The 27,314-nt window shown below is 34.6% G+C and overlaps 1 protein-coding gene across 1 annotated transcript in view; it reads left to right on the top strand.

Annotated features, from left to right (window-relative positions):
• LOC133196991 (uncharacterized) overlaps positions 1-27,314 on the top strand; it is a 68,004-nt gene that overhangs the window by 32,310 nt on the left and 8,380 nt on the right. Inside the window, exons 25-46 of the mRNA XM_061332833.1 lie at positions 1,971-2,254; positions 2,427-2,558; positions 2,666-2,802; positions 3,384-3,492; positions 10,578-10,758; positions 11,849-12,065; positions 12,465-12,624; positions 12,720-12,851; positions 14,057-14,231; positions 14,371-14,607; positions 14,823-15,007; positions 15,414-15,623; positions 15,840-16,006; positions 18,877-19,027; positions 19,121-19,144; positions 19,270-19,515; positions 19,705-19,950; positions 20,839-21,030; positions 21,226-21,442; positions 21,929-22,128; positions 22,261-22,407; positions 22,571-22,824. Of these exons, the coding sequence (XP_061188817.1) occupies positions 1,971-2,254; positions 2,427-2,558; positions 2,666-2,802; positions 3,384-3,492; positions 10,578-10,758; positions 11,849-12,065; positions 12,465-12,624; positions 12,720-12,851; positions 14,057-14,231; positions 14,371-14,607; positions 14,823-15,007; positions 15,414-15,623; positions 15,840-16,006; positions 18,877-19,027; positions 19,121-19,144; positions 19,270-19,515; positions 19,705-19,950; positions 20,839-21,030; positions 21,226-21,442; positions 21,929-22,128; positions 22,261-22,407; positions 22,571-22,824 (4,003 nt within the window). The remainder of the gene's footprint in view (positions 1-1,970; positions 2,255-2,426; positions 2,559-2,665; positions 2,803-3,383; positions 3,493-10,577; positions 10,759-11,848; positions 12,066-12,464; positions 12,625-12,719; positions 12,852-14,056; positions 14,232-14,370; positions 14,608-14,822; positions 15,008-15,413; positions 15,624-15,839; positions 16,007-18,876; positions 19,028-19,120; positions 19,145-19,269; positions 19,516-19,704; positions 19,951-20,838; positions 21,031-21,225; positions 21,443-21,928; positions 22,129-22,260; positions 22,408-22,570; positions 22,825-27,314) is intronic.

Raw genomic sequence — 27,314 nt, 5'->3', positions numbered from 1 at the left:
CAGACTCTGCCTGTGGAATCTTTTATTTCAAGTTCACTGGAATATATGGAGTCGACATATGAATGGAAGTAACTATTGTTAATTTATAATACGTCGTCGATAATTAATGTCAAATTGAAGGCTACAAGTGTTTTCTTCTTATGTACAAGCTTTTATATAAATTCTGCTTCATATGAATGTTGCAAGTGATAATGCAGGGTTGAAATAGCCCGATGCCCAGGTCTAGTCATTTTAAGACTCGGGCTAGCTAGTTTAAATGTAACGATAGTCCATCGGATTTGCAGAACAGACAAAAATTCTCGTCAGTTTACTTTCGGTTTTTCTGTGAAGACTGAATTCTTTTGACTAAAAACTAATTCAATTTGTTTCTGTCACCAAAGCATTTGAAACTTTAATTTGTTATGTTTTCATTTTGCATAAAAATTGTTGAGCTATTTAGTTTGAGGTTTGGACTAGTATTTTTTTACTGATCAGTAGCCCCTGGGCTAGTGGGTTTTCCAGGAAAATTTCAACCCCTGATAGTGGTATATTGCTGCATAAGTAAGGGAAGTTGACAATTGAAAACATCACATTTATCATAAAGCGTAGTTGGTTGGTAACATCAACGTCATTTTCTAGTGAAATATTCAAATATGAAACAGATGTGTCAGACTCTGTTGTATCTTTTATTTCAAGCTCACTGGGATACATGTATATCGACGTATGATTGGAAATAACTATTGTTAATTGATAATACGTACGTCATCGATATATCCAAATGTCGAGCTGAAGGCCACAGCAAGTGTTTTCTTCTTCTCATGTATACTCAAACGCAAAAGAAACACAACATCCTAATTTTTGGGGGAAAATTATATACAGGTTTTAACTTTGTACTTTAAAAGTTAGGACATCTTCAACTTTGCCAAATCAGTAATTTAACGGTTGAATTATTTTCATTCCATTACCGGAATTTGATTTTAAGCCCTTTTTACAGAAATAAAAAATTGCATGTTTAATAAAACATTTGATGATAATTTGGGTTTTCAAGGGTTTGTAGCTGTTAATAATAAGTATTGCACTTATATTCCGAAGAAAAAAAATTATTCTTTCTTTTCCCGATTTTTTTTTTAGTGATTTTACAACCTATCGGGACAACGTATTCTTGGTGGTTTTTGTTTTTGTTTTTTTTTTTGCTTCTCGCTAAGAACCGATGAAAACAAAAAATCTTATGTATTAGTTGGAATGGTTGATTATTATAAAAAAAATTGTTAATCGGAATAATAATAATAATAATAATAATAATAATAATAATAAAAAAATTAATAATAATAATGATGATGATGATGAAAATGATATTAGAAATAAACAATTTAAAGAAATGAAAACCGACTCTTTTAAATTTCTGTTTTTGATGAAATTATAATAATTATAATTATTTTATTTAGTGGTTACGTTTGCCACCTTTAGACAAATCGTCACAACCTTTTCAGAACATATTCAGTATAACATGTACAATGTAGCAATAGATTGCTGGCATAATTCTTTGAACACATGGACAAAAATTTTATTGTTAGTGTTTTTGCATTATTTTATTAAATTATTTCTTTTAATAAATTTTGTATATAACTTTTAATAATTGAAATCGGTCCTTTCTCACATAGACTGTCCAACATGAGCGCCAATATGGAGCTTAATTTTATTTTTGACTAGAGCAAATACATTTAAACGGTTGGCAAATCGCTCCTTCCAAGATCACCCTTCTTGTGCTATACATGTAAGAACCTGGATATAATTTATAAACATGTACCAAAAATTATCAATATTACAAATAATACTGCTATTTTCTTTTCATAGTTGTTTTCTTACAAATAATTTAGAGAAATTTATTCAAAAAATAACGTATGCAAAATAATCCCCACCTTCCCCAGATCTTTGCATCAACAAGACAATACATTTCTCACCCGTGTTTTTACGTTTATTTGCAACTGTAGTAAGGTCCATTGGACAGATGGTTGGATTCCAGCTATATACTCCTGCTCAGTCGGGGGCTCTAGTTGTGTGAGGAACACAGGGAATCTCTCCACAGAGCTGGGCTCCAATCCTGTATTTGGTATTGCAGTGGGCCAGAGTGATAAGTTGTTCCTGTCCACCCTCCATAACCAGTCTCTGTATAAATCTAGTGATAGTCTAGAACTAACCAGTCTAGAAATACCCTCCTCAGAATCAAAGACATTCTTCCTGCTCAGTAAAGAAACAGCAATTAGTCAACCAACGGGTATGGAACCAAGGACAAAATAGTTTCAGTCAAGACATTCATTTATTATTTGTTTAAAACTATTTTTTTTCTTGTTTCATTGAAAAATAATATAATTTTTTAGTTTCTGAAAGTTCATACCACTCATGGATCGTTAATTACTAAAACTTTACAGACTGCATTTTTATTTCAGTTTCAACAACAAACCCATGTGCCAGAAATAAAGGAGGTTGCTCAGACATATGTGTTCCTCACTCAGATAATACATTTACCTGCGCATGCTCAGACGGGTCAGGGAAGATTCCAATTAGCCAAAGCTGCCAATGTTAGTTATAGCTTTTATTAGTAATAAGAAATAATGAAAAGTGCAAGACAATGCGCAGTATTTTATTCAATTTTCTTAATGTGAACACATTTGAAATTCTATTGCAGCACCCAGTCAGTTCCTCTTGTTTACTGATGTGTCGAGAGGAATCGTGGGAATGTCCAGTGTTAACAACCCCGATATGCAGACAACAATTTTGAGAGCAGTCAAACCATTAGCAGTTACTTATCACCTAGTGGAGAAAGTGAGTACTAATGAACTGGATAACCTGGGAAGCGGCTCTCTCAATTTTTATTGATTCGGAAAGTTCAAAGATCACTAATGTTTAAAGAACAAATGTAGTGACTGAAGGGTCTGAACGATCTCCGATATTTCAATATACATTTTTTCCCGTGCAGAATAAAATTCAAGATAATAAAAATGATAAATAAAAGATCAATTTTAGGAAAGACTCATAAAAATAACGTTTTTATGATGTCTTCTCTCAGTGAATAATAAAGGAAAACACCTATAAAATGGCATGAGTTTTTTTTTTTTAGTTTTATAAATAAAATATCTATATAAATCCTACAAGTCTTAAAAAATAATGCGTTGTTCGAAATTATATATACTTTTCCTCTTCGAATTCATTGAAGAAAACCCCCAAAGATGAAAACTGAGAAATGTCATCAAAATGATGTATACAGTTTCTATATGTCAATTTTTTATCGTCTTGAAGGATAGGAAAATTTCACAATAATAACACAACGGATGTTAGATCTTAACCATATTATATCTCTTCTTAGTAGAACTTTATTCAGATGTAATGTGGTACTTCACTTGCAGAAAGTTTACTTTGCGGATGCCCGAATGCGCGCCATCTACAAGTGCAATTTAGACGGAAGTGGTGTAGAGGCCCTGCTAAACAGTTCCCATGGAGTTGGTCAAGTCGAAGGTTTATAAAATTTATGATATTTCTTATGTAAATTATACATGCATTTCTTGCCATTATGATGTGGAAGGGAATGCTTTGACATGTTGGTACTAACTTGAAACACCTGAAGGAGCACGTTGCTTCCTCTATTGGAGGTTTCTGATGAATTCACCACAGAGGACTTTTCACTGGGAAAAAATCTTTTTTTTTTTTTACTTCTACAACTCTGAAAAACTGAACATTTGAAGAAAAAAAAATTTGTATTAATATTAAGAAATTCTTGACCCTATTATGAGTGTGAGTTCGTTTTCTGTGTCCAGCAGTTTCAAAAGTTGTCTTACACGTAGTATCGAAACGAAAGAACATTGCAATTTAACATTTAAAACATGTGCCACAAATAAAATATTTATCAAATGAATTTTGATAAAATTATATAATCAAATATAATTTTTACAAAGAAATTGTCATCAAAGGATTTTTTTTCGATTGTAATTATATTTTCATTTACCGGTTAACTGCCATATTACAAACTGCATTGCATATAAAGATGCCTCTGCAGAAAACATTCTATAAGAAAAATAATCCAAAAAATGCTCAAAAGTTTTTAACAGAATTTTCAAACAGTCTTTAATGTTAAAAAATATTTGTGGTAAAACTTCTCATGACGCGATGACCGGTCGCCATAGCCAAGTTTTAGGGCGCTCGCTTCGAGATGGGGAGTTACCAGGATTTCGTTCCTGGCGCCGCGTCCAACCTTAGACGCTTAACGTAGGTAGTAACTGTTCCTTTGCCAAGAGCCCTGCACTAGAAATGAAATTTCGGATGAGACTGTCCCATGTCACGGTTAGCGTTGGCATGATAAAGAACCCTCACTGCTCGATGCCCCCGAGTGCTGAGCAAAAGTTTAAATTTGAAGCTTTTCACAATTATTTGGTGACGTCTTACGAATGAAAAATCCTCAAAAGGAAGTAAAACAACGTAAAAAAAGAATCAATATATTAATCAATCAATATGACGCGATGAATTATACTGCATGCCGAAAATCAGGGACAAAAGTATTTCTGAGTCAATAAGTATCATTATATTAGTAATAAAAAGTAATGAAAAGCAGAACAATGCTTTTGAAGAATTAAATTAAATAAACATCGTCAATGTGGGCCTCTTGTTGTATATTCGATCAATATGTTATGTAAATATATTAAGTGATCAGTATTCTTAAGACTGCTGTTATTTCAGAAAATTGAATTTAAAACTTTTGTAATGTGCTTTAGATTCTTTGAAATTATAGCAAATTTGAATATAAAGTAAAATAAAGCAGAGCAATTTATTGCTTTGTAATACAAAGATTTAATAGCACACAACAAAATTTTGCTTTGAGTGTTTTGGTTATTACGGTTACGGAGATGGGAACCTTTTAAAGAGGTTTGAAATGAAATATATGGAGATAACGAACAGTATTCAAGCTCAAAAGTCCATTATACAATACAAAATAGGAGCAGAGCAAACACGGACCTCCAAACATCAGAGGTGCGAGCATCCCCTGCCGACCGGTCACACCCGCCGTGTGCTCCTTGTCATGATCGGGAAATAACGGAAAAATCCGTCGACAATTCAATGTGTAAATAATGGCCTAACAATTAGTATGAAAAACGTCAGTCAGCATTTGACTCAATGATAAATTGTATTTGCTGACAAGGTCATTGTATCGACCATAGAACTTACGAAATGATGACTTTAGACGAGACAGCTGATATTCTTGTTTCATCAACTTATTTGTCAATAATTTACCTCGTTTTAGAAAATGTACATGCGCAGAGCATGCTCTTGCGTATCGAATCAACTGAGAGATATATACCCCGTATGCAGGTGATGAAGGTATATTGCTGCATAAGTAAGGGAAGTTGACGATTGAAAAGTTAAAGTCATCACGTTTATCATAAAGCTTGGTTGTTAGATTACCATTAACGTCTTTTTCAAGTAAAATATCCAAATTTGAAACAGATGTGTCGGACTCTGTGGTATCTTTTATCTCAAGTTCACCAGGATATATCGTATCGACATAAGAATGAAAATAGCCATTGTTAATTGACAATACGTCGTCGATATATCTAAATGTCGAGTTGAACGCCACAGCAAGTGATTTCTTCTTTTCACGTACAAGTTTTTGGACAAATTCTGCTTCATATGAATACAAAACAGGTCTGCTAATAACGGGGCGCAATTGGTACCCATAGGAATTCCAATAGATTGTTGGAAGACCTGGTTTACAAAAACCACATAGATATTGTCAATCAGAAACTCAAGCATCTTTTTAATGTCAACTTCAGAGTACTTGTGTGTACAATCAGAATGTTTTTTAACAAAATAATTTTGCAAATGACCAATGACAAAGTAAGTATATTTACGAGTTCCATTTTTATTGAAAAAGCAGCTGTCAATGATATCAAAAAGCCTGGACTTTAATTTATCGTGGGGAATGGTTGTGTATAAAGTTGAAAAGTCGTAAGTTTTTAAACTGTTGATTTTGGTAAAATCTTGTGATTTCTAGCTTTGGATTTTGACTTTGTGTGAAAGGACATTAATAGTTAAACTTACTTATGTCAAAGGCGTCGTAGATGTAGAAAAGTAATGAAAAGTAGAACAATGCTTTTGAAGAATTAAATTAAATAAACATTGTCAATGTGCGCCTCTTGTTGTATATTCGATCAATATGTTATGTAAATATATTAAGTGATCAGTATTCTTAAGACTGCTGTAATTTCAGAAAATTGAATTTAAAACTTTTGTAATGTGCTTTAGATTCTTTGAAATTATAGCAAATTTGAATATAAAGTAAAATAAAGCAGAGCAATTTATTGCTTTGTAATACAAGGATTTAATAGCACACAGCAAAATTTTGCTTTGAGTGTTTTGGTTATTACGGTTACGGAGATGGGAACCTTTTAAAGAGGTTTGAATTTCTTTCTAGCTTTGGATTTTGACTTTGTGTGAAAGGACATTAATAGTTAAACTTACTTATGTCAAAGGCGTCGTAGATGAGCCGATAATATGTTGAGTGCCTCCGTATAGGCTTAATATCGAGGAGATAATATCGAAGTCCATGAGAGGTGGTGTTTGAAGTCTGAATGGGACATATATGTACTTGTATTAATGAGGAATATTAGAAGCTACTGCTTGTCACGAAGGGTGCACATGCACTGGGAGTTTGACTCAAATCTTGCTTGAGATAATTTGAACAAGATCAAGGTTACATGGAGAACAAGCTTAAATTCACGTTCCGTAAGGATGAACGCCGTACATGTACGATGAATTTTAGTGTGTGAAAATTTCAAGAACTTTATGTTTGACAATATTTATATACATCCTACCCTGTCATATCGAATACAGAATATATTTCATCAGTGGGATATACTCTTGGCAAAGACATTGATATGACATATGATCATTGTATGCACACACTGTTTCTACTTCGATAATCTGTCGAATAACGTGATCGGAAGGTTGTCCCGGCGCCGCGTCAAACCTAGGTTGTATAACATAGGATGTGACCGTTTCTTTTTGTCAATATAATTCGCGGTATAATTAGCAGTGAAAGTCACGGGACTTTCGGATATAACCTTAAAACGTAGGTCCCTTGACAGAGTAGGCGTTGGCTACCCTCACTGCTCGATAATCCTGACTGCCGAGTATAGGTTTAATTTGAAGCTCTTCACCGGTATATGGTGACGTCTAATATTTTTCTCATATGTATGAGAAAAAAATTTCAAAATCAATCAATCAATCAATCGAAAACTATCACACATTGAAAACAAAAAATTTTCTCACACGTACAGTTCGATCTTCGTCATGTTCACAACCTTTGGTATAAAGCCGCTTTTTTAGGTCACCTGAGTCACTCAGGTGATCTATTGCTATCCGTTCTCGTCCGTCGGCGTGCGTCGTGCGTTAACATTTGAACATTTTAGCTTCTTCTCTGAAACCGATTAACCAATTTCAACCAAATTTGGCATATAGCATCTATGGCTGAAGGGGAACACAAATTATGAATTTCATGGTCCCTGCCCCCCCCCCCCCGGGGCCTGAGGGGTGGGGCTAAAACCACCAAAAATAATGCAATCTCTAAAAATCTTCTTCTTTACTCTTGGACATCAAGAAGTCAAACTGTTGGCATCATTGTAATAAGCATTGAGCCCTCTACCAAAATTGTGAAATTCATGGCCCCAAGGTCGGGGGTTCTGGCCCCAGGGTGGGGCTATATAGATCATATAGTGAAAGTGCATTATTTCTTTGAAAATCTTCTTCTCTGTTCCTGGTTATTAAATAAAGTAACTAAGTACATAGTTATGATGAGCAAGAGTGCCTCTTCCAAAATTGTGAAATTCATGGCCCCAGGGTCAGGAGTTCTGGTGTTAGGGTGGGGCTCTATTGATTATATAGTGAAAAAGCATTAATTCTTTGAAAATCTTCTTCTCTGCTCCTGGGTATTATTTAAACAAACTAAGTGCATAGTTATGATGCATAAGGATGCCTTTTCAAAAATTGTGAATTTCATGGTGCCACGGTCAGGGGTTCTGGTGTTAGGGCGGGGCTCCATTGATTTTATAGTGAAAATGCATTGATTCTTTGAAAATCTTCTTCTCTGCTCCTGGGTATTAAATAAAGTAACTAAGTACATAGTTATGATGAGCAAAAGTACCTTTTCAAAAATTGTGAATTTCATGATCCCAGGGTCAGGGGTTCTGGTGTTATGGCGGGCCTCTACTGATTATGTAGTGAAAATGCATTAATTCTTTGAAAATCTTCTTCTCTCCTCCTGGATATTTAATAAAGTAACTAAGTACATAGTTATGATAAGCAAGATTGTTCTCTTCCAAAATTGTGAATTTCATGGCCCCAGGGTCAGGGGTTCTGGTGTTAGGGCGGGGCTCTATCGACTATATAGTGAAAATGCATTAATTCTTTGAAAATCTTCTTCTCTGCTCCTGGGCATTAAGGTGATAAACTAAGTACATAGTTATGATGAGGAGGTGGGCCTCTTCCAGAATTGTGAAAGCCATGGTCCCAGGGTCAGGGGTTCTGGTGTTAGGGCGGGGCTCTATTGATTATATAGTGAAAATGCATTAATTCTTTGAAAATCTTGTTCTCTGCTCCTGGTTATTAAATAAAGTAACTAAGTACATAGTTATGATGAGCAAGAGTGCCTCTTCCAAAATTGTGAAATTCATGGCCCCAGGGTCAGGGGTTCTGGTGTAAGGGCGGGGCTCTATTGATTATATAGTGAAAAAGCATTAATTCTTTGAAAATCTTCTTCTCTGCTCCTGGGTATTATTTAAACAAACTAAGTGCATAGTTATGATGCATAAGGATGCCTTTTCAAAAATTGTGAATTTCATGGTCCCAGGGTCAGGGGTTCTGGTGTTAGGGCGGGGCTCTATTGATTATATAGTGAAAATGCATTGATTCTTTGAAAATCTTCTTCTCTGCTACTGGAGATTATTTAAACAAACTAAGTGCATGATTATGATAGGCAAGGATGCCTCTTCCAAAATTTTTAAATATATGGCCTCAGTTTTTGGGGTTCTTGAGGAGGGGGGGGGGCTCTATTGATTATATAGTGAAAAAGCATTAATTCTATTAATTAATCATTAATTAATCCTGTCTGCTCCTTATTGTTTAGCTGATAAATAAATTGCTTTGCTTAGCTATGATGAAAATGGCAGCTTCGAGCAGAATTTTTAAATCTTGTGGTCCTAGGGTCAGGGGTTCTGGCATAACGAGGGGGGGGGGGGGGGGGGGGCTTTTGATAATATAGTGGAAAAGTGTTAATTCTTTGAAGTCCATAGTTATGATGATGAGGGTAACTCTTCCAATTTTGTAAATTTCTTGACCCTTGGTCTTGGGTTCTGGTGTTAGGGTAAGGCTTTGTTGAATCTGTAGTGAAAATGCATTGTACCTGTGAAATTCTTCTCTGCTTCTGGGCATATCGGAAGCAAACTGAGTAAAAGTTTAAATGATATAAGTAAGCGTATTTCTACCTGATTTTTGAACATCTGGACCATTTGTCTAAGCATTCTGGTCCTGGGCAGGGCTCTATCAATTTGTATTCTACTGAGAGAAGTTATTCCCCTTTTCCATTCATCTTTGATAATTAATCACTGTAAATAATGTATTTGAAAGGTTAATAGAATAAGATAATTATGCAAGAATTGTTATAGTATAAATCAAAAAGTACTTTCTTAGTTTTAATAATCAGGTAGACCTGTAAGTAATAGATAAATAAAAATGAGACAAAAATAACATCTTATTAAAAGTTCTTCAAAGACCATAAGAGAGGTCAATGCTAGAGGTCTTAATATGGGTTTAAAAATAGTACAGAAGCACTAATAGTTTGTTAATAGTCTGCATGGTGATAGTGTTAAGTGGGGGGGGGGGCAGATTAGAACTTAATTTATGAGTTGATATTGAATACTAGACTAATTGTTTGTGATCCTGATCTTCCTACTTCTCTTGCTTTAGGGCAACAAAGTTTCATCTATCAGTGTATTTAACTTCTAAATTGTTGTATTATACTCAGGTGACCGTTAAGGCCCTTGGGCCTCTTGTTTAAGTGCAGCAGGACCTTCCAATATTTTTCAGTATTTATAAACGGTATTGCCATGACAAATATTTCTGTGGACATTTCTTTAATTACACATTATCTTTGTGATGAAGAAGAATTTTTGTTTCAGTTTGCGTTTGATGCTTGTTTTTCAGACTCGATTCTTTAGATTGTTGTTTCGTATTTGCCTCCACCCAATAAAATTCATTGTACGCGTATCATGTTGTAAATTTTGAATTTACTGGTTGCTGTCAAATGTTTAATTTATAAATAAATGCGAGAAATTGATTTTCTACAAGTAAGCATAGATTTGTGTTAGCCTTTTCTGAATGTGCTTTATTTGAATATATATACACAAGACAATTAACGAATATACACAAGACAATTAACGATGTACTTGATTTGGCGGAAACTGCTATCCGCGAAAGACGCTAAAATAGGAACAGAGCCGAATTTAGTAAGTTAACATTAATAGTTTTTGATTTTCCAAATTTTGAATTTCAAACAGGTTTATCTATCGACTACAATCAGAATCGCCTTTACTTTTCCAACATGGGATTCGAGGAATATTCTGGGGTTGTTAGGTCGTGGCATGCTATAGAAATGATAGACCTCGGAACTCGCAAAAGAAGAACCATTGTGACAGAAGTTGAGAAACCCAGGGCTCTTCTTGTGGACTCGGCTAATAGGTAAGTGCTGCTTGGAAAATAAATAATTTTCAACGTGTACTAAAACAACTTCTTGCATAAATATTCTGTATCGAATTTCATGATTTTAGATTGTATTGGACCCTGCACAATATTTCCCATTCTACCATTCTGTTAACTACAACAGTATTGTAATAACCCCTTCCCCTGAAAAGCGAGGGTATATAGTGGTGGGGATGTCCGTCTGTACGTCTGTCTGTCCGTCTCTTACACTTTGGGGTACCCATCTCTTATACCACTGAATAAAATTTAATGAGACTTTCACAGAATCTTTGTTATATATTGCCAGTGTGCACCTTCTATTTAACTTTTTGATCGGACATCGGACATATATTTCGGGTTTCCCATGGCAAAACATAGACACTGTAATTCTTTCTATAATATTGGGGGTACCAATCTCTTGTCCGCAACTCCTCCTATACCACAGAATAAAATTTAATGATACTTTCACAGAATCGTTATTGCATAGTGCCATTGTGCTCCTTTTAATTTTACGTTTTGATCGGGCACATATTTCGGGTTTCCCATAGCAAAACATGGACACTGTCATTCATTTTATAAAATCGGGGGTATCTCTCTTATCTGCAATCCTCCTAAACCACTAGATAAAATTTAATGATACTTTCACAGAATCTTTATTACACAGTGACATTGTCCCCCTATTTTACTTTTTCATTTGACACATATTTCAGGTTTCCCATAGCAAAAAGTAGACACTGCCATTTTTTTTTTATAATATCAGGGGTACCCATTTCTTATCCGCAAATCCTCCTATACCAGTGAATAAAATTTAAAGATACTTTCCCAGAATCTTTAATACATAGTTCCATTGTGCACCTTCTACTCAATGTTTTGATTGGACAGATATTTGGGATTTGGCATAGCAAAAAAATGGACTGATATGGTAACGGGGTGTATTATTTTGTGAGCTCAGTGCTCACAGTCAGTCTAATTTAAACTCTGTCATTTCCATTTACTAAAAAAACCTACTAGTATATTCCATTAGAGAAATGGTCATTTTTACCATACATTTAAGCAAGCGACTCCTAATTTACGACATTGCTTTTTTCAGATTGCTTTACTACACGGACTGGGGCACCACTGGTCACGTGGGCAAAGTACAATTAGATGGATCCAATAGGGAGGTCCTATTTACCGCCGAGAACCCTAATGACCTGGCCATCAGTGATAACAAGTTACTGGTCATCAACAACAAAAGTCCTACCCCGGAGATGATAGAACTAGATCTTTCGAGCAGTGCCCTGACTAAACGTCCACTTAGTGGCGTTGTAAGTACCAAAAAGACCCTCTTCTCAATGAAAAATCAGGAATTCAAAAGAAACTTTTTAAAATTTCAAATGTTCTATGTCAAAATATATTTTAAATGGATGTTGCATAACACAAGTCTTTGGCATAGAAAAATAATCATTAACCTTGTGTACATATGACACGTAAGCCGAATACACATATACTGATTATTTATTGAACTTGTATATGTTTCTTTTGTATCCTAATTCCAGGTATAAACTTTTGAGACATCATAAATAAATACTTTAAGGTTTTTGAACAATCTTGCAGAAGACTTTTATTACTTACTAAAACCTGAAATAATCAAAATTAAAACAATCGAACACATTGAAAAATTGTAAAACTATGACTGATAAAGATGTACCATTTGTTGTTTTTAGGAACCACTATCATTGGCCGTATCAGGAAATAAGCGGCTGATCAGCTCATTCAGTGGTGGTATGAAAATCTACACAACAAGTCTAAGTCTTTCTTCCAGCTCGAACGTCGGTCAGTTCACTCGAATGTCCATTGTCGACACTACAGTAACAAAGCAGCCAGGTATCTTAAGTTCTCAATAAGAACATTCTCATTTTAAAGACATCGTTCTGAGTAAATTTTTCAAGTGTTGAGTCTTGTATGTGTTTTTGTTGTAGATGGAGGGTTATGCTCGTCATCAAGTTCATGCTCTGATATTTGTGTAACGTCACCAAATTCCAACTATCTTAGCTGTCTGTGTCCATCAGATCAGTTCAACATACAGACTAGTGATCGTCTATCATGTCAAAGTAAGCAACACATATACACAAACCTTGCAATAAGTCAGTATAGAAGCCAAAATGCCTGTCTGTAATTATTCAGTAGTAACAGCGGTGTTTTTTAATTCTTGTTTTATACTGTCTAGGAGATGTCATACTAAATGTAGAAGTATACTGAAGCACTGAGCTCACAAAATGATACCTTCCGTTCCCATATCAGTATAATGCCAAAGACCATGTTATGCTATGGAAAACCCTAAATATCTGTTTTACCGAAATATAAGAGGTGCACAATTGCATTATGTAATAAAGATTCTGAGAAAGTCTCACTAAATTTTATTCAGTGGTATAGGAGGAGTTGCATATAAGAGATGGGTACTCCCAATTTTATAGAAATAATGGCAGTATCCATGTTTTACTATGGGAAACCCAAATTATCTGTCCGATTAAAACGTAAAATAGGAGATGCACAATGCCATCATGTAATAAAAATTACATGAATGTTTCATTTAATTGCATTGAAGTGGTGTAAGAGGAGTTGCAAATAAGGAGTGGCTATATTTCCCCAAAGTTTAATGGACGGACGCCCCATCACTATATATTCCCCTCTTTTCAAGCGGGAGGGGGGAGTACGATAACTAATCATCAATTGGTTGATAACAAGGTGATGGCAAAAAATGATTCCTATAAAAACAGAGTTATTGAGCACACACTTCAGACTTTAAGCCTAATTTTATTTATTCAGACATAAAGGGTATGAAGCAGTCTCGATATTTAAAAAAAATTGTAGAGCGTCCAGTTAACCTTCATTGAAGCTTTAGAATACCAATTAATGGTAAAAACAACAGACCCGTAGGAAGCAATTTCGGGGGAGGGGGGGGGCACATACCATACATCTTCAGTTGGGGGGGGGCACTATCAACTACCAAACATTCCTTGACAAGCAAAAAAAGGTTATCAGACGTTATTATTGAGGGGGCACAAGCATATGGTAGCTGTTTTCTATATATATATATTCTATATATTGGCAAAATTATTGGGGGCACGCCCCCCCCCCCCTCCCCGTGTCCCCCCGGTTCCTTTGGCCAGAATTCAGATCCTTAATAGTATACATGTACGTTTTGTATAATTATTATAATACAGTATTTTCATATGTAAAAAAATTAAATTTATAATGTTTTTAAATCGACAATACCTAAAAATTGATAGGACAAAATAAATATATTTAACTACAGAGCCAGAGATTTACTTGTTGTTTGCCGATATTGACGGAATCAAAATGGTTACACAGGGAACCATGAGAGATGACCACGTTTATACCATTATTCACCCTAGTGAAAGCTGTAACCATTTTTATGGTCTTGTCATTGACAGGAGCAAGGAGTACATTTACTTCAGTGCATTACAAGGGTGCGTAAAGAAATAGACACTTTTACAAAAATGCTTATTTTAGATATATAGGTATGTAGGTAATATCTTTATTAAAGTATTTCAAAATTTGCATATCTATTAAGAATTAAAAAAATAATCTACAAGCTTTTTGGTGTAGAAATTCCATTTTCCGAGCCAAAGTCGATGGTTCCAATATTGAAAAATTTGTAACCGACGAGAACAGCAAAATTACCAATTTGGCTATAGTTGGAAACGACCTCTTCTGGACCTCTACAAACACCACTGATAACTCCACGGGGTCTATTGTTCACTGTAACACGGCTAATACCGACAGAACCGTCGCTGTGTTGTTTCCCACGGCATCGGAACCGTTGGACATTGCAGCAGACGAAAGGTAAAATGGCACTGGTATTTTGTCATGCACATGATTCTTAAGTAGAAGTTTATGCATGGAATATCAACAAAATTAAGTTTGACGAATGTTGCGAACAACGTACATGTAATGGTATTTTCAAACATTCAAATTGTAGCAGAAATGAAGGTTTAATGAAACAAATGTATGATACAGTGCTATCAAGCATCAATGTGAGATGTATTTCTGCTTAACAGTAACATCTACTGGACAGAGAGAGGTAGCTCTGGAATTAAGAGGTACGATAGGCGTACATCAATGGAACTAAGATCCGTTACCAGTGCTCGGACAGCGGCTATTGCCCTCACTGATCCCTCCAGGCACCTCCTCTATGCCACAGACTCCAATGTCAAATTAAGACGATTTCCTACTATACAAGATGGTAATCTATGGTTGAGAAGCGTTTTTGTTTTTAGGAATACTATTATCCTTATTTTGACGAAACTTTCAGTCTGAAAAGTCTTTTCATTTATGACATGGTGTCTAAATCTTCCCTATGATTATATATATATATATATATATATATATATATATATATATATATATATATATATATATATATATATATATATATATATATATATATATATACGAGGGTTGTTCGGAAAGTTCGTGGACTATGCCAATCTTCGTTAAACTATCTTCAAGGAATTTAAAATGAGCAATTATCGTATGTTAAGATTTTTATTTTGTTTAAGTGTGAAGTTTCATTCCATGCATATATATTCCTTATAATTTAAATGTAAGTATTTGCAGTTTGAGTGTAAAAATCCTGTTATTTTCTTTAGTTTCTTTTCTGACTGACACTATCAATGAGGCAGATGCGCAATCTCTGATGGCTACGAGTAAGTTTTTGTATCTGTCCAGATGGAGAGACAACAGCACTGGATCTGTGTTACGTCATAATCTTCTGACGAAAACAACAGAGCTTATAACTAATGCTGCGGTACGACCAGGGCAGATGGTGTATATATCAAGTCAGACATCATTAGTACAAGGTGACATCTATGTAGAAATTAAAGATTTTTTTTAAAAAACTTATTTTGATTTTAACAAAGACACTTTTTTATGAAACATAACATACCAAAGAAAATGTTCATAAATGGTGCTTTATAATATGTGGACTATATTAATATGTATGACCAGAGTTAATTATTTCAAAGACCAAATGCTCTTGTCTTGATCTAAATGCTACCATTACTTCATATTTGCAGATAAACCCGGAAATTGTCCCTCTGCACTGTCATGTTCCAACATATCTGCATGTTCTTTGGATGTCGACTGTTATGGCAGCAGTAAATGTTGTGGAACGAGCACCTGTACAAGGTGTACTACTCCAGAAAAAGGGAAAGACTGCAGTAAAAATGGCATTTATATACAGGTGGGTGTGAAAATACTACTTAATTACCAAAGTAGATTAAATGATTATCATATGTGATCTCTGATTGATGAATTTCAAGATAACGAAAGTGATTATTCTGAAACGTTCCATGCAAATTAAAAGCAGAGTAAACACGAACCTCTGAAAACAGAGGTGGGGGTTAGGTGTCATGGAGGAGTAAGCACCTGTTGCCGATCGATTACACCCGTCCTGTGCTACTTGTCATGATTGGGCAAACGAAAAAATCCGTAGACAATTCAGCGTGAAAATATCAGCACACAATCTGTATGAAAGAGTCAGTCAACATTCCACCCAACAACAGACTGTATTTGGAAACAAGGTCCCTGAATTGACCATAACATTTTTGAAATGTTAACTTTAACCGAGACTGTTGATATCCTTGTATTATCAACTTATTTGTCAATAGTTTGTCTCGTTTAAGAGATGGTGTAGGTAGAACATGGTCTTGCGTGTCATATTAAATGGAAAACATAAACTCCATGCGCAGTTATAATAGTATATTGGTACATAAAAAGGGACGTTGACGATAGAAAAATTGACGTAATCAAGTTTATCATAAAGTTTAGTTGTCAGTTTGCGGTCAAAATCTTTCTCTACTGACTTCGTGGTCTTAAAAAAGTCCAAATACGCTTGCTGAATACAGAGAACTGTTTGCTATTTAAATGGCCATACATTTGTGTCTGCCTGGTGAATTGGTCAGCGTTGAGCTGGAGATTTATTGTGGAAAGTGTTCAAATCATGCTCTGATGTTTTGATTTTTTGTTTTGATTTACTTTAATTTATAATTAAATTGAATTGTTGCTACAGGAATAAAACATTTTTCACTGAGAGTAAAATTTATTACGTGAGTTGGTCCAAAAGTAATGTAACAACTGCTCTAAAATCTTAAATAATCAAAAGTTTACATAATACATGTAATACCTTAATCTATTCATTCAGACGAATGCAAAACTTTATAAAACATTAAAATAAACGTTGGGCCTCGTCTATCGCAGCACGGCAAGAAGATACCGACGTCGTTATGACAATTCTCCTCGACACTCATTCTGACTCTGAAGATTCATTAAATTTACGCAAAACGGAATGAATTTAGAGATAACAATAGCACAAAGTTTATGTAATTTTAATAAAACTCAAAGCAAGATGTTTTATAGCAAAATAGCAGTAAGGGTTATTTAAACGACACAGGTGAGAAGTTAAAAAGATAAAAGAACTTCGAAAAGTTCACAAATTGGAAGTTTTTAAATTGGAACATAAGACTCATCTTTTTAAAAAAGCCTTTACTTGAAGTGAAGAGTGTACATGTATATACGTATGGCTTGTTTTAATATCAACGTGACTGTATTTTCAGAATGTCTTACTATTTTATAGGTGATATAAGATTGTTTTAGTCTTCCTTTTATTATGTAGACTGTTATATCTATGTAAAGCGCTTTAGAGTTCACATAAGATAAGGCGCTATATAAAATTTTAATATTATTATTATTATTATATGCGGATGAATTGAAAATGAGTGCTGAAAAGTAACGTTATAACGGTGTCGGTAACATTCTTGCCGTGTGGCGATAGACAAAACCAAAGGTTGTGTTTATCTTAATATTTTAAAAAGCAAATTTAAATAATCAAATAAAATTTTAGGGCAAAAATCAAAATAGATCGGGACAGTAGTATGTCAAATTTTTTCGATAACACCTGATTATTAAAGATTTTATAGCAGTTGTGACATTGCATTTGAATCAACTCTAGTAAATAATTATGAACCAATTTACAATAAATTACATGTATTAAAATTATACTAAATATTGGAATAAGGGTATTCCCGTTTTTATTTATTTCACTATTTGCGCTTTAAAGCCAAAAGATACCACTTTAATTATATATACATTAATAATATATAAACAGTACTTGTTAACAATGTACAGATTACAGAATAGAAGTCACCACCTGTGTTAGACATTCTGTGGGAGAAAATGCAAGGATAAGTGTTTAGCTTGTTTAGAATCACCATTTTGACAAGTACTGTACACATTCAAATGCCTAGGTATATTCGTACAACTAAGATATTTTATATAACTATATGTACTTGCATAGGATAGCCGCAAAACGGGCGTGGACATTTGGCTCTGATCAGATTGGCACCTGCTTTGTCAGCTGGAACCAATACATATTGATCATGTAATGTACATGTATCTAATTTTTTTTCACTTCTGAATTGCTGAAAGAAGAAAATTTGGTTTTCAGTTTGACCCTCGACAAATTAACACGAGATTTCAACATCCATCTTGTTCTTTTAATCTATCCTGAGAAAGTGTTAAGGTCTTTTTCAAAATTGACCCATCGTCTGGCATAATCTTTGAAAGAATTCATAATTTTTATGGAATTCTGTCGCTAGTAATAAGAGCGAATTCCCTAAAGTTTGGATCTTTTAAAATAATACAAATTAACAGGTATCTGTATTTTATACTTCTCGTCTACGTTAAACTATTAACAGCTTTGAATACAGCTAAACTTGAATCGAAATTAAATACTACAGAGTACTACAAACATAACTCTTCAACTTTCCTGAAATGTGAAGCATTTAGCTATAACAGAAAGTTCCACTGAAAATCTAAAAATAAAAATTACTATTGTCTATTGTACCTATACATATCTGAGATATGGGGTACACCACTGGTTTGTTTCTAAGATTCTTGGGTATTGTAGGCGAACATCAGAGTCATCAGGCTGAGGCCAAGACTCAGTCGTTACACGTGAAATGACACTTTTAACAATTAAGTTTGAAATATTAAAGGTTATATCAATCAGATGGAAATACAGAACTCATACATAAGCACAATATTTATTTATAGAACAATGGTGACGTCGTAGTGGTGGATTGTGAGAGTTGTTCCTGCATTAACAGCAATCTGACCTGTACACCTCTAACATGTCCAGACCTTGGGTCTTGCCCTGCTGATAATCAAGTGAAGCCTCCCGGATCCTGCTGTAATGAATGTACAGGTAACACATTAACAGTTTATTAATTGACAATAGCTTATTTTGTATTGCTCACTGATTTAAAACTTTTCTTAAAAACTACTTTTAAATTTTCAGCAACAATTGTCTGTTCCAGTCCACGTAAGTAAAGACATTATGGAGTATGAAAAATTATGGATTTTTAATTTTTTTTAAAATTTAATTCTATTTATTTATTTATTTTTTGCTTTGAACTTTTTCGAACAAGTTTCTATTTTATATTTTAGCCACAATAGAAAACTGCCCAACCTCCACCGTGAGAATGCTGTTACCAGCCGACAATGACACAGTAGATATCTTTCTGCACAATATTGTCCCGGAATCGACTTATGGCAAAAGTTGTTCAGGCCAAAAGTTGGATTTAAAACTCACAACCACTTCCATAAAATGGAAAAGAAATGTACAACCTGTTGTTATTACTGCAACAGACAAACATGGCACTGCTACATGTAGTGTAAATGTGCATGTCATTGGTAAATAAAAATTGTTTGTGTACCAATTTATCACGTCTATCTTGTAAATAGTATTTTGTTTCTTTTCAATAATTACATTGTATGAATTATTTTAAAGACAATTTCATTAATGTGAAGAATTCAATTCTACTCGAGATTAATTTTTTCTGAACATTGAACGATTTTAGTCTGTGTGTTTGTATGTTTTAGATAATACTATGCCAGCTTTATCTTGTCCAAGTGGAACTCTTCAGATGTACATAACAGAAAACAGCAAGACGGTGACATGGCCACCTGTTACTGCTAGTGATAATTCGGGATTCGTCACCTTGACCTCAAACACGGAGAATGGCGTAGATCGAGCAGTTGGTTTACATGAAATTCGTTATGAAGCTAGGGATCAGTCTGGCAACATGAAGCAGTGCTTATTTTCTGTGAATGTCATAAAGCTTTTAGGTAACTCAGTAGCAGTGATTTTATATATCTGAACATATTTACAGAGATATACAAATGCACATCTTGTAACAGAATAGAAAGAATTCCATAGCAGATTAACGGAGGAGAACAGCAAATGGAAACTATTAATTACTAATAAAAAAGGAACACTTTGGGTGAATAATACATAGTCCTGTAGTGTCAATGCGTTCAATATGTTTAGCCAAATTCAAAAATGTCCTCTACTTTTGAACATAAGTATAATAAATAAAGGACCCTATAACAAAAGTTTGAAATGAATCCCCCCCCCCCTGGGTTCAGGCTTGAGGGTGGTGCTGAGTTGCTCAAATAATAAAAATATATCAGCCATTTTAAAATTTCCTTCAGTCGTGACCTGTTATTTAAAGTGTTTGTATGAAAGCAATGGTACTTAACCTTTTACCAAAACTGTAAAAAAAAAAATTACCCTCTGGGTACATGGTTCAGGCCTAGGGATTGGCTTTGTTGGACATAAATTGAAAGTATATTGTGTCTTTGAAAATCTTCTTCTCTACTCATGGGCATTAAACAGGCAAACTATTCACTTGGTTATAATGAAAGTCAGTCTGAATTTGACAAAAAGGGATGCACAAATATAATTACTGTTCAATAACAATAGAAATACGTCTTTAGCATTCAGAGTGATTGACAAACTTTGATACGCAAGAAAAAAAAACAATAGATCATGTTAAAATTTAAGTTCAATTTTTTCATTATTTTCTTAATTTGTCCAACGACACTATTTATTTTCCTAGGAGATATTTTATTGTGCATCTCCTTTTAGTGTATACAAGTGAACAACTTTATGAAGCCAATGAGGAAAAATTTCTGCTTTATATGTTAGATAAGAGTAAACATTTATTATCACAGGCTGTGAGAATCCCCCGATTCCCTTTAATGGTCTCTTAAGATGTAATGATGCTAAAACACTAACATGTGAGTTGGAGAAATGCAACGATGGTTACATCAGCTCTATTTCAAACCTTCAAAGCCATGCCTGTGATCAAACAAAAGGACAATGGGTACCTTCTTTTCCCGACAATTTTAGCAACGTTTGCATTAGTAAGTATCACAGTACTTTAGAGAATTCTTTGTTTGACCTGTAAATTTATATGTATCGAAAACATGCAGTTGTCTTTAGGTCTGGTAATGCACCTCACAAATATGTATGTTTTAAAGAGATGTGATTAAAGAAGCATTCCAAAGCAACTTTGATTTAACCATCAAGTTATCGAATACTTTAATAATCTTTTTCAGAACCTGGACCTTCAATTATTCAGCGAGAATACATATTTGAGTTCGATTGCCCAAACTCGGAATTTGACGCAGGGGACTTGAGAGATTGTATTTCAGATGCTCGTTTGTGTCCAGTTGACGACATTACACTTTGTGACCGACCTTTTAAGAGAATTGGGAGCGCTTCTGTTAGTGGGAGTCTACTGAACATCACAATGAGAATGGAAGGCACTCTACCGTATGTGTCACTTTCTCATCAAAACCATATTGCACTAATGCTAAGTTACATAAGAAACAAACTAGTGTACCTTCCTACCTGAGCAAGAAACAGAGACTACTGGGAAATAATTGTTTTCATGCAAGAATATTCATTTTACCAGATATGAAAATGATACCTTCATTCTTTTTCAAACCCTCTTAATGACATTTTATTTTTCTAATCAAACATAATATCTTATAAACCAATATTATAATCAACATAAGATTAAACTTTTTAAAATAAGATATATACAACAATGATCATTTTCGAATTAACATCCCATCGTCATATACTGAAGTATATGTTCAAACATAATATAATAGTAATAATAAGTAAGGGTTACAAACTGTCCCCTTATGCGCATTTTAATTAGGTGGTCATTTACTAAAATATAAATATTATGTTTTTCATTATTGACTACCTTAATAAATTGGTGTAGTTGTTTATTGTTAATCATGTCTGTAGGCATGGTGGAGACAAAAGCAGTCTTGTAAACAGAATGACTGCTGCCGGTGCAGCCATTGAGATGTTCTTTCAGACAGGTACTTTCAAAACGAGATGTCCAAAAATATTTTGCCCGTTCAAGAAGGCCTTAGCCAAGACAGATACAAGGACTTGTGAAGTTGGTTCTGTGGTGTACAATGTTGCAAACCAAGATATATGTGGTATGTTTATTTAAGCCCAACCTAATTGTGGACATACATTGCATATATAAAATGAAAAGGAAGCTGCTGCTGAATGTGTATGCCTCATTAAAATATAACACCTTAAAAATGATTAGCACTTTTGTTTTGCAGCCCCTTGTCCAGCTGGTTGGTACTATGAGAACGGCAAATGCACAGAATGCTTACCCAATACCTACCAGGATCGACCGGGTCAAACATCCTGCAGGGCCTGCCCAGATGGAACCATTTCTTCATCTGGCTCTTTTCTCGATTCGCACTGTATGTCAGAATTCAGTTTCACGTATTATAATTATTATATACTGTATGTGTGTTGAATAGGCACATTTTTTCTGATGATTGAACAAAGTATAACTTTTGTAAGATAAGATCAGCTCATGAAAGATGTGTATTTAAGTTTATTCACTTACAATTAAATTTTCAGGCAAAGCTATGGAGAAATTACAGGATCCCCGGCAGTCTCAGGATAATATGCTCGTGATTATTGTAGCAGTGGTGGTCGTAGTGATATTGATCCTAGTAGTTATCGGGATTGTTATTTATTGTAAAAGACAGAAATCCACAGGAAATGACGTCAAAATGGGTAACTTTGAAAATCCCGCGTTTACTGGTCATGGAAACTCTGGTTTGATGATGGCAGAGCCTGTGGAAGAGTATGACCAGATTCCTGCAGATAAGGTACGACTGTGTCAAAATATACTGACTACAATAAAGAGCAGATAAGGTACGACTGTGTTAAAATATACTGATTACAATCAAGAGATAAGGTACGACTGTGTTAAAATATACTGACTACAATAAAGAGCAGATAAGGTACGACTGTGTTAAAATATACTGAGCACAATAAAGAGGTAAGGTACGACTGTGTTAAAATATACTGACTACATAAAGAGCAGTTAAGGTACGACTGTGTTAAATACTGACTACAATAAAGACAGATAAGGTACGACTGTGTTAAAATATACTGACTACAATAAAGAGCAGTTAAGGTACAAATGTGTTAAAATATACCACCTACAATGTAGAACATATAGGGTACGTCTGTGTACAATGTACGAGGGGTGATCAAAAAGTTTGCGAACTAATTGAATTAATTCCTTAAAAGAAATAAAATGAGGTTTCAGTGGTATTTTTTTTAAAAGTAGTCCTCTCCGATTTTAATGCACATCTGCCATTGTTCTGCCGATGCGCCAATCACGTGATCCAGGCGGTCACGTGACATGCTCTGTAGCGATCTGTTCACAGAAGCTAAGAGATTTTTCCGAATATTATATTTTTACCATGCAAGTTATTTTTTATAACAAGAACAGACTGTCTGTCAGAAATGGCCAAATCTCGGCAATAGGATGGGTGGATAAGGATATGCCATCCCAGAATTTGCATGGTGACCATCACAACCCGAGTCCTCTGTCTCTGGAGCGTCGCTTATACAATGAGGAAAAAGTATGGGCGCCTTCTTTTTTCATATCTCGTATGTTTATAGTCTAAAATAAACGATATTTTAAGGATTTAATAATTATATTATTGTTCAGGTATTGAACTATTTTTCTAATTGTAACTTGGCTATCTTTCAAAACAAATTGCTCAACAAAGGACACGTCTTTTTACCGGCTTGCTTTGCTGGGCAACAGAACAAACATCATTTTTACCATCCCCCTGCCTTCACTAAAACAATCAATCAATTAATAGTTGAACTTCTGGTAAGTCTTTTGTCTTCATAAACCTTGTACAAATTATCATATTCTACTGCAACGGAATAGATATACATTTTTTTGTCACAAGTCACCTACATATTGATGTCATTTTAACATTGTGACGTCACAAACATGGGACAAAAACATTATATAACATCTGCTATTTATAGAACATGTGTATGACTATATATGTGCCAAATTTCATTCTGATCTGAATGGTGGTTTTGTAAATATAGAGATAGTTCGCGAACCTTCTGATCACCCCTCGTACTGACTACAATATAGAACAGAAAAGTTACATCTAAAAAAGGCACTATAAACTGCAATAATTATTTAGAACAGATAAGATTCCTCTTTACTCCTGGACATCAAGCAATCAAACTGTTGGCATGGTTGTAATAAGCATTGGGTGCTCTATTGAAATTTTGAAATTCATGGCCCCAAGTTCAGGGGATCTGGTGCTAGGGTGGACTATATAGATCATATGGTGAAAGTGCATTATTTCTTAGAAAAGCTTCTTCTCTTCTCCAAGGTATTAAACAAGCTAAGTACATAATTTTGATGAGCAATGGTGCCTCTTCCAATATTGTTAACTTCTTGGCCTCAGGGTCAGGGGTTCTGGTGATAGCTATAGGGTAGGGCTTTAATGATTATATAGTGAAAATGCATTAATTCTTTGAGAATCTTCTCCTCTGCTCCTGGGTATTAGGCCTATGAACGAGGCACATAATTATGGTGAGTAAGAGTGCCTCTTCCTCTAATTCTTTGAAAATCTTCTCTGTTCCTGGGTATTATTTAAACAAACTAAGTGCATGGTTATCATAAGCAAGGATGCTTATTCCAAAATTGTGCAATTCATAGCCCCTAGATTGGGGGTGCTGGTGAAAGAATGAGGGGGCTCTATTGATTATACATGTATAGTGAAAAGCATAATTTCTTTGAAAATATTCTTTTCTGCTCCTGGTTATAAAGCAAAGAAATTAAGTGTAAAGTTATGATGAGCAGGAGTGCTTCTTCCAGTATTGTGAGTTTCTTAACCCCTGATTCTGGTGTAAGGATGGGTTTCTATTGATAATATAGTGAAAAAAAAGCATTAATTCTATTATAAAATAATCCTATCTGCTTCTTAGTCTTGAGCAGATAAACAGATGAGCAGATAAACAAAGTGCATATAGTTATGATGAACAAGGGCTTCTTACAAAATTTACCAGCACGATAACTCGGTCGGTAGAGCGCTTGCTCCGTGATTGGAAGGTCGTGTGTTCGAATCACGGCCGCGACTGACCTAAGTCGATAAAAAATAGGTAGCAACTGTTCCTTCGCCAAGTGCTCAGCACTTTGAAGTGAAAGTTGCGGGTCCTTCGGATGAGACCTCAAAAACCGAGGCCCCGTGTCACGGTAGGCGTTGGCACGATAAAGAACCCTCACTGCTCCATGGCCCTGAATGCAGAGTAATGGTCTCAATTTGAAGTCTTCACCGGTATATGGTGACGTCTCTGTTTGGGTGAAAAATTCTCGAACGGGACGTAAAACAACATACAATTAATAATTCAATCTAACAAAACTTTAAAACTTGTGGTCCCAGGGTCAGCGGTTCTTGTGTTTCTCGGGCGGGGGGTGGGGTCTATTGATAATATAGTAATAATGTGTTAATTCTTTGATTAATTGCATAGCTATGATGATGAGGGTACATCTTCCAAGTTTGTAAATTTCATGACCCTGAGTCAGGGGTTCTGGTGGCAGGGTAGGGCTGTGTTGAATGTAGTAGTGAAAATTCATTATTTCTTCCTCTCTGTTTCTGGGCATATAGGAGGCAAACAGAGTAAAAGTTTAATAAGCAAGGGGTATTTTTGAACAACTGGACATTTGGTTAAGTGTTCTGGTCCTGGTCAGGGCTCTATTAATTTGTATGCTACTGAGAGAAGTTATTCCCCTTTGCCATTGACTTGTGATAATTAATTACTCACTGTAAATAATGTATTTAAAAGGTTAATAGAATAAGAAAATTATGCAATAATGGGGGACAGATTAGAACTTAATTTATGAGTTGTTACTGAATACTAGTCTAATTATTTTGTTGATCCTGATCATCCTATTTTTCTTGTTTGTGGGAAACAAAGCTTTATCTATAGCTATCTATTAATTTTATACTCTATTGATCCTCTAAAATGTTGTATTATACTCAGGTGACCCTTAAGGCTCATGGACCTCTTGTTTTTAAACTTTGTTTTCACCGTTTTTGTTGGTAGAAAAAAAAGTTGCTTGAAAAGAAAAGATAGGCAACCCAATTTATACGATATAAAGTAATTTGTTTATCCAATCAAATACTGCGTTATAACCAGAATTAAATTATTAACATTTAAAATGATATTTTCTTATTCTATTACCGTCCATTTATCAGCAGAATATACATGTATATAAGTATTATAAATACCTTGTAACAAGTAATTCTTGTTGATTTCACTACATTATTGCGAGGAACTGCAACCATTCAGCAGCATCCTTACTGTTTGTCATGATTGGAAACGTTTCTGTCATCTTAAATTTCATATATTACTTTAGAAATCCCAAGCCAAAGCATTTTTATCGATATTGGAAAAAGTATTGCTATACGATCTTTTTTGTCAACGAATCGCAATATACCGGAATTTCGATATTTTCATACAGCCCTACTTTGCGCCATATAGTAAATACTCAGCATTTTGGCAAACATTTTTATGCTTATTAATTGTGGTATAGAATGTAGCAGAGACCATGTTCACATAGTACATGTTTTCTTAAGGATTTAAATTCGAAACATATGTTTCCCTGTAATGAAATATGGAGATAACGAATAGTATTCAAGCTCAAAAGTCATTCAAACAGTACAAATCAGGAGCAGAGCAAACTAGGACATCTAAGGCATCATAGGTGGGATCAGGTGCCATGAAGAAGTAAGCATCCCCAGTTGAACGGTCACATCCACCGTGCGCTTCTTGTTTTGATCGGGAAAAAAACGGTAAATCCATATACAATTCATTGAGTAAATAATAAACTAGCATTTAGAATGGAAAAAAAAAAGAATAAATAAAAGATAAGTATACAAGCAAACCACACTAATATTTATTCAACTACGTGATTTCATATGTTCTTATGACATTAAATGTAAATAAAATCACAAAAACAACTTTGTTTTTTTTCAATCAGGTAGACTCTTTAAAATATTGATAGAATGAGAAAAAAAAGTCAAAACACGTTAGATAGAACACCCGTTGTGTACTCCTTGTCATGACCGGGAAAAACTGGAAAATCCGTAAATAATTCAGTGTGTAAATAATGGTCTTACAATGTGAAAGACGTCAGTCAGCATTTGACTTAATGTTAGATTGTATTTGCTGACAAGGTCATTGTATCGACCATAGAACTTGCGAAATGATGACTTTAAACGAGAATGTTAATATTCTTGTTTTATCAACTTGTTTCTCAGTAGCTTGT

Source organism: Saccostrea echinata, unplaced genomic scaffold, assembly GCF_033153115.1.
Source record: "Saccostrea echinata isolate AGI-Se365-2 ecotype Australia unplaced genomic scaffold, CSIRO_AGI_Sech_v1 ptg000030l, whole genome shotgun sequence".
Lineage (NCBI taxonomy): Eukaryota > Metazoa > Mollusca > Bivalvia > Ostreida > Ostreidae > Saccostrea > Saccostrea echinata.
This window is presented reverse-complemented; position numbering and strand designations above follow the sequence as displayed.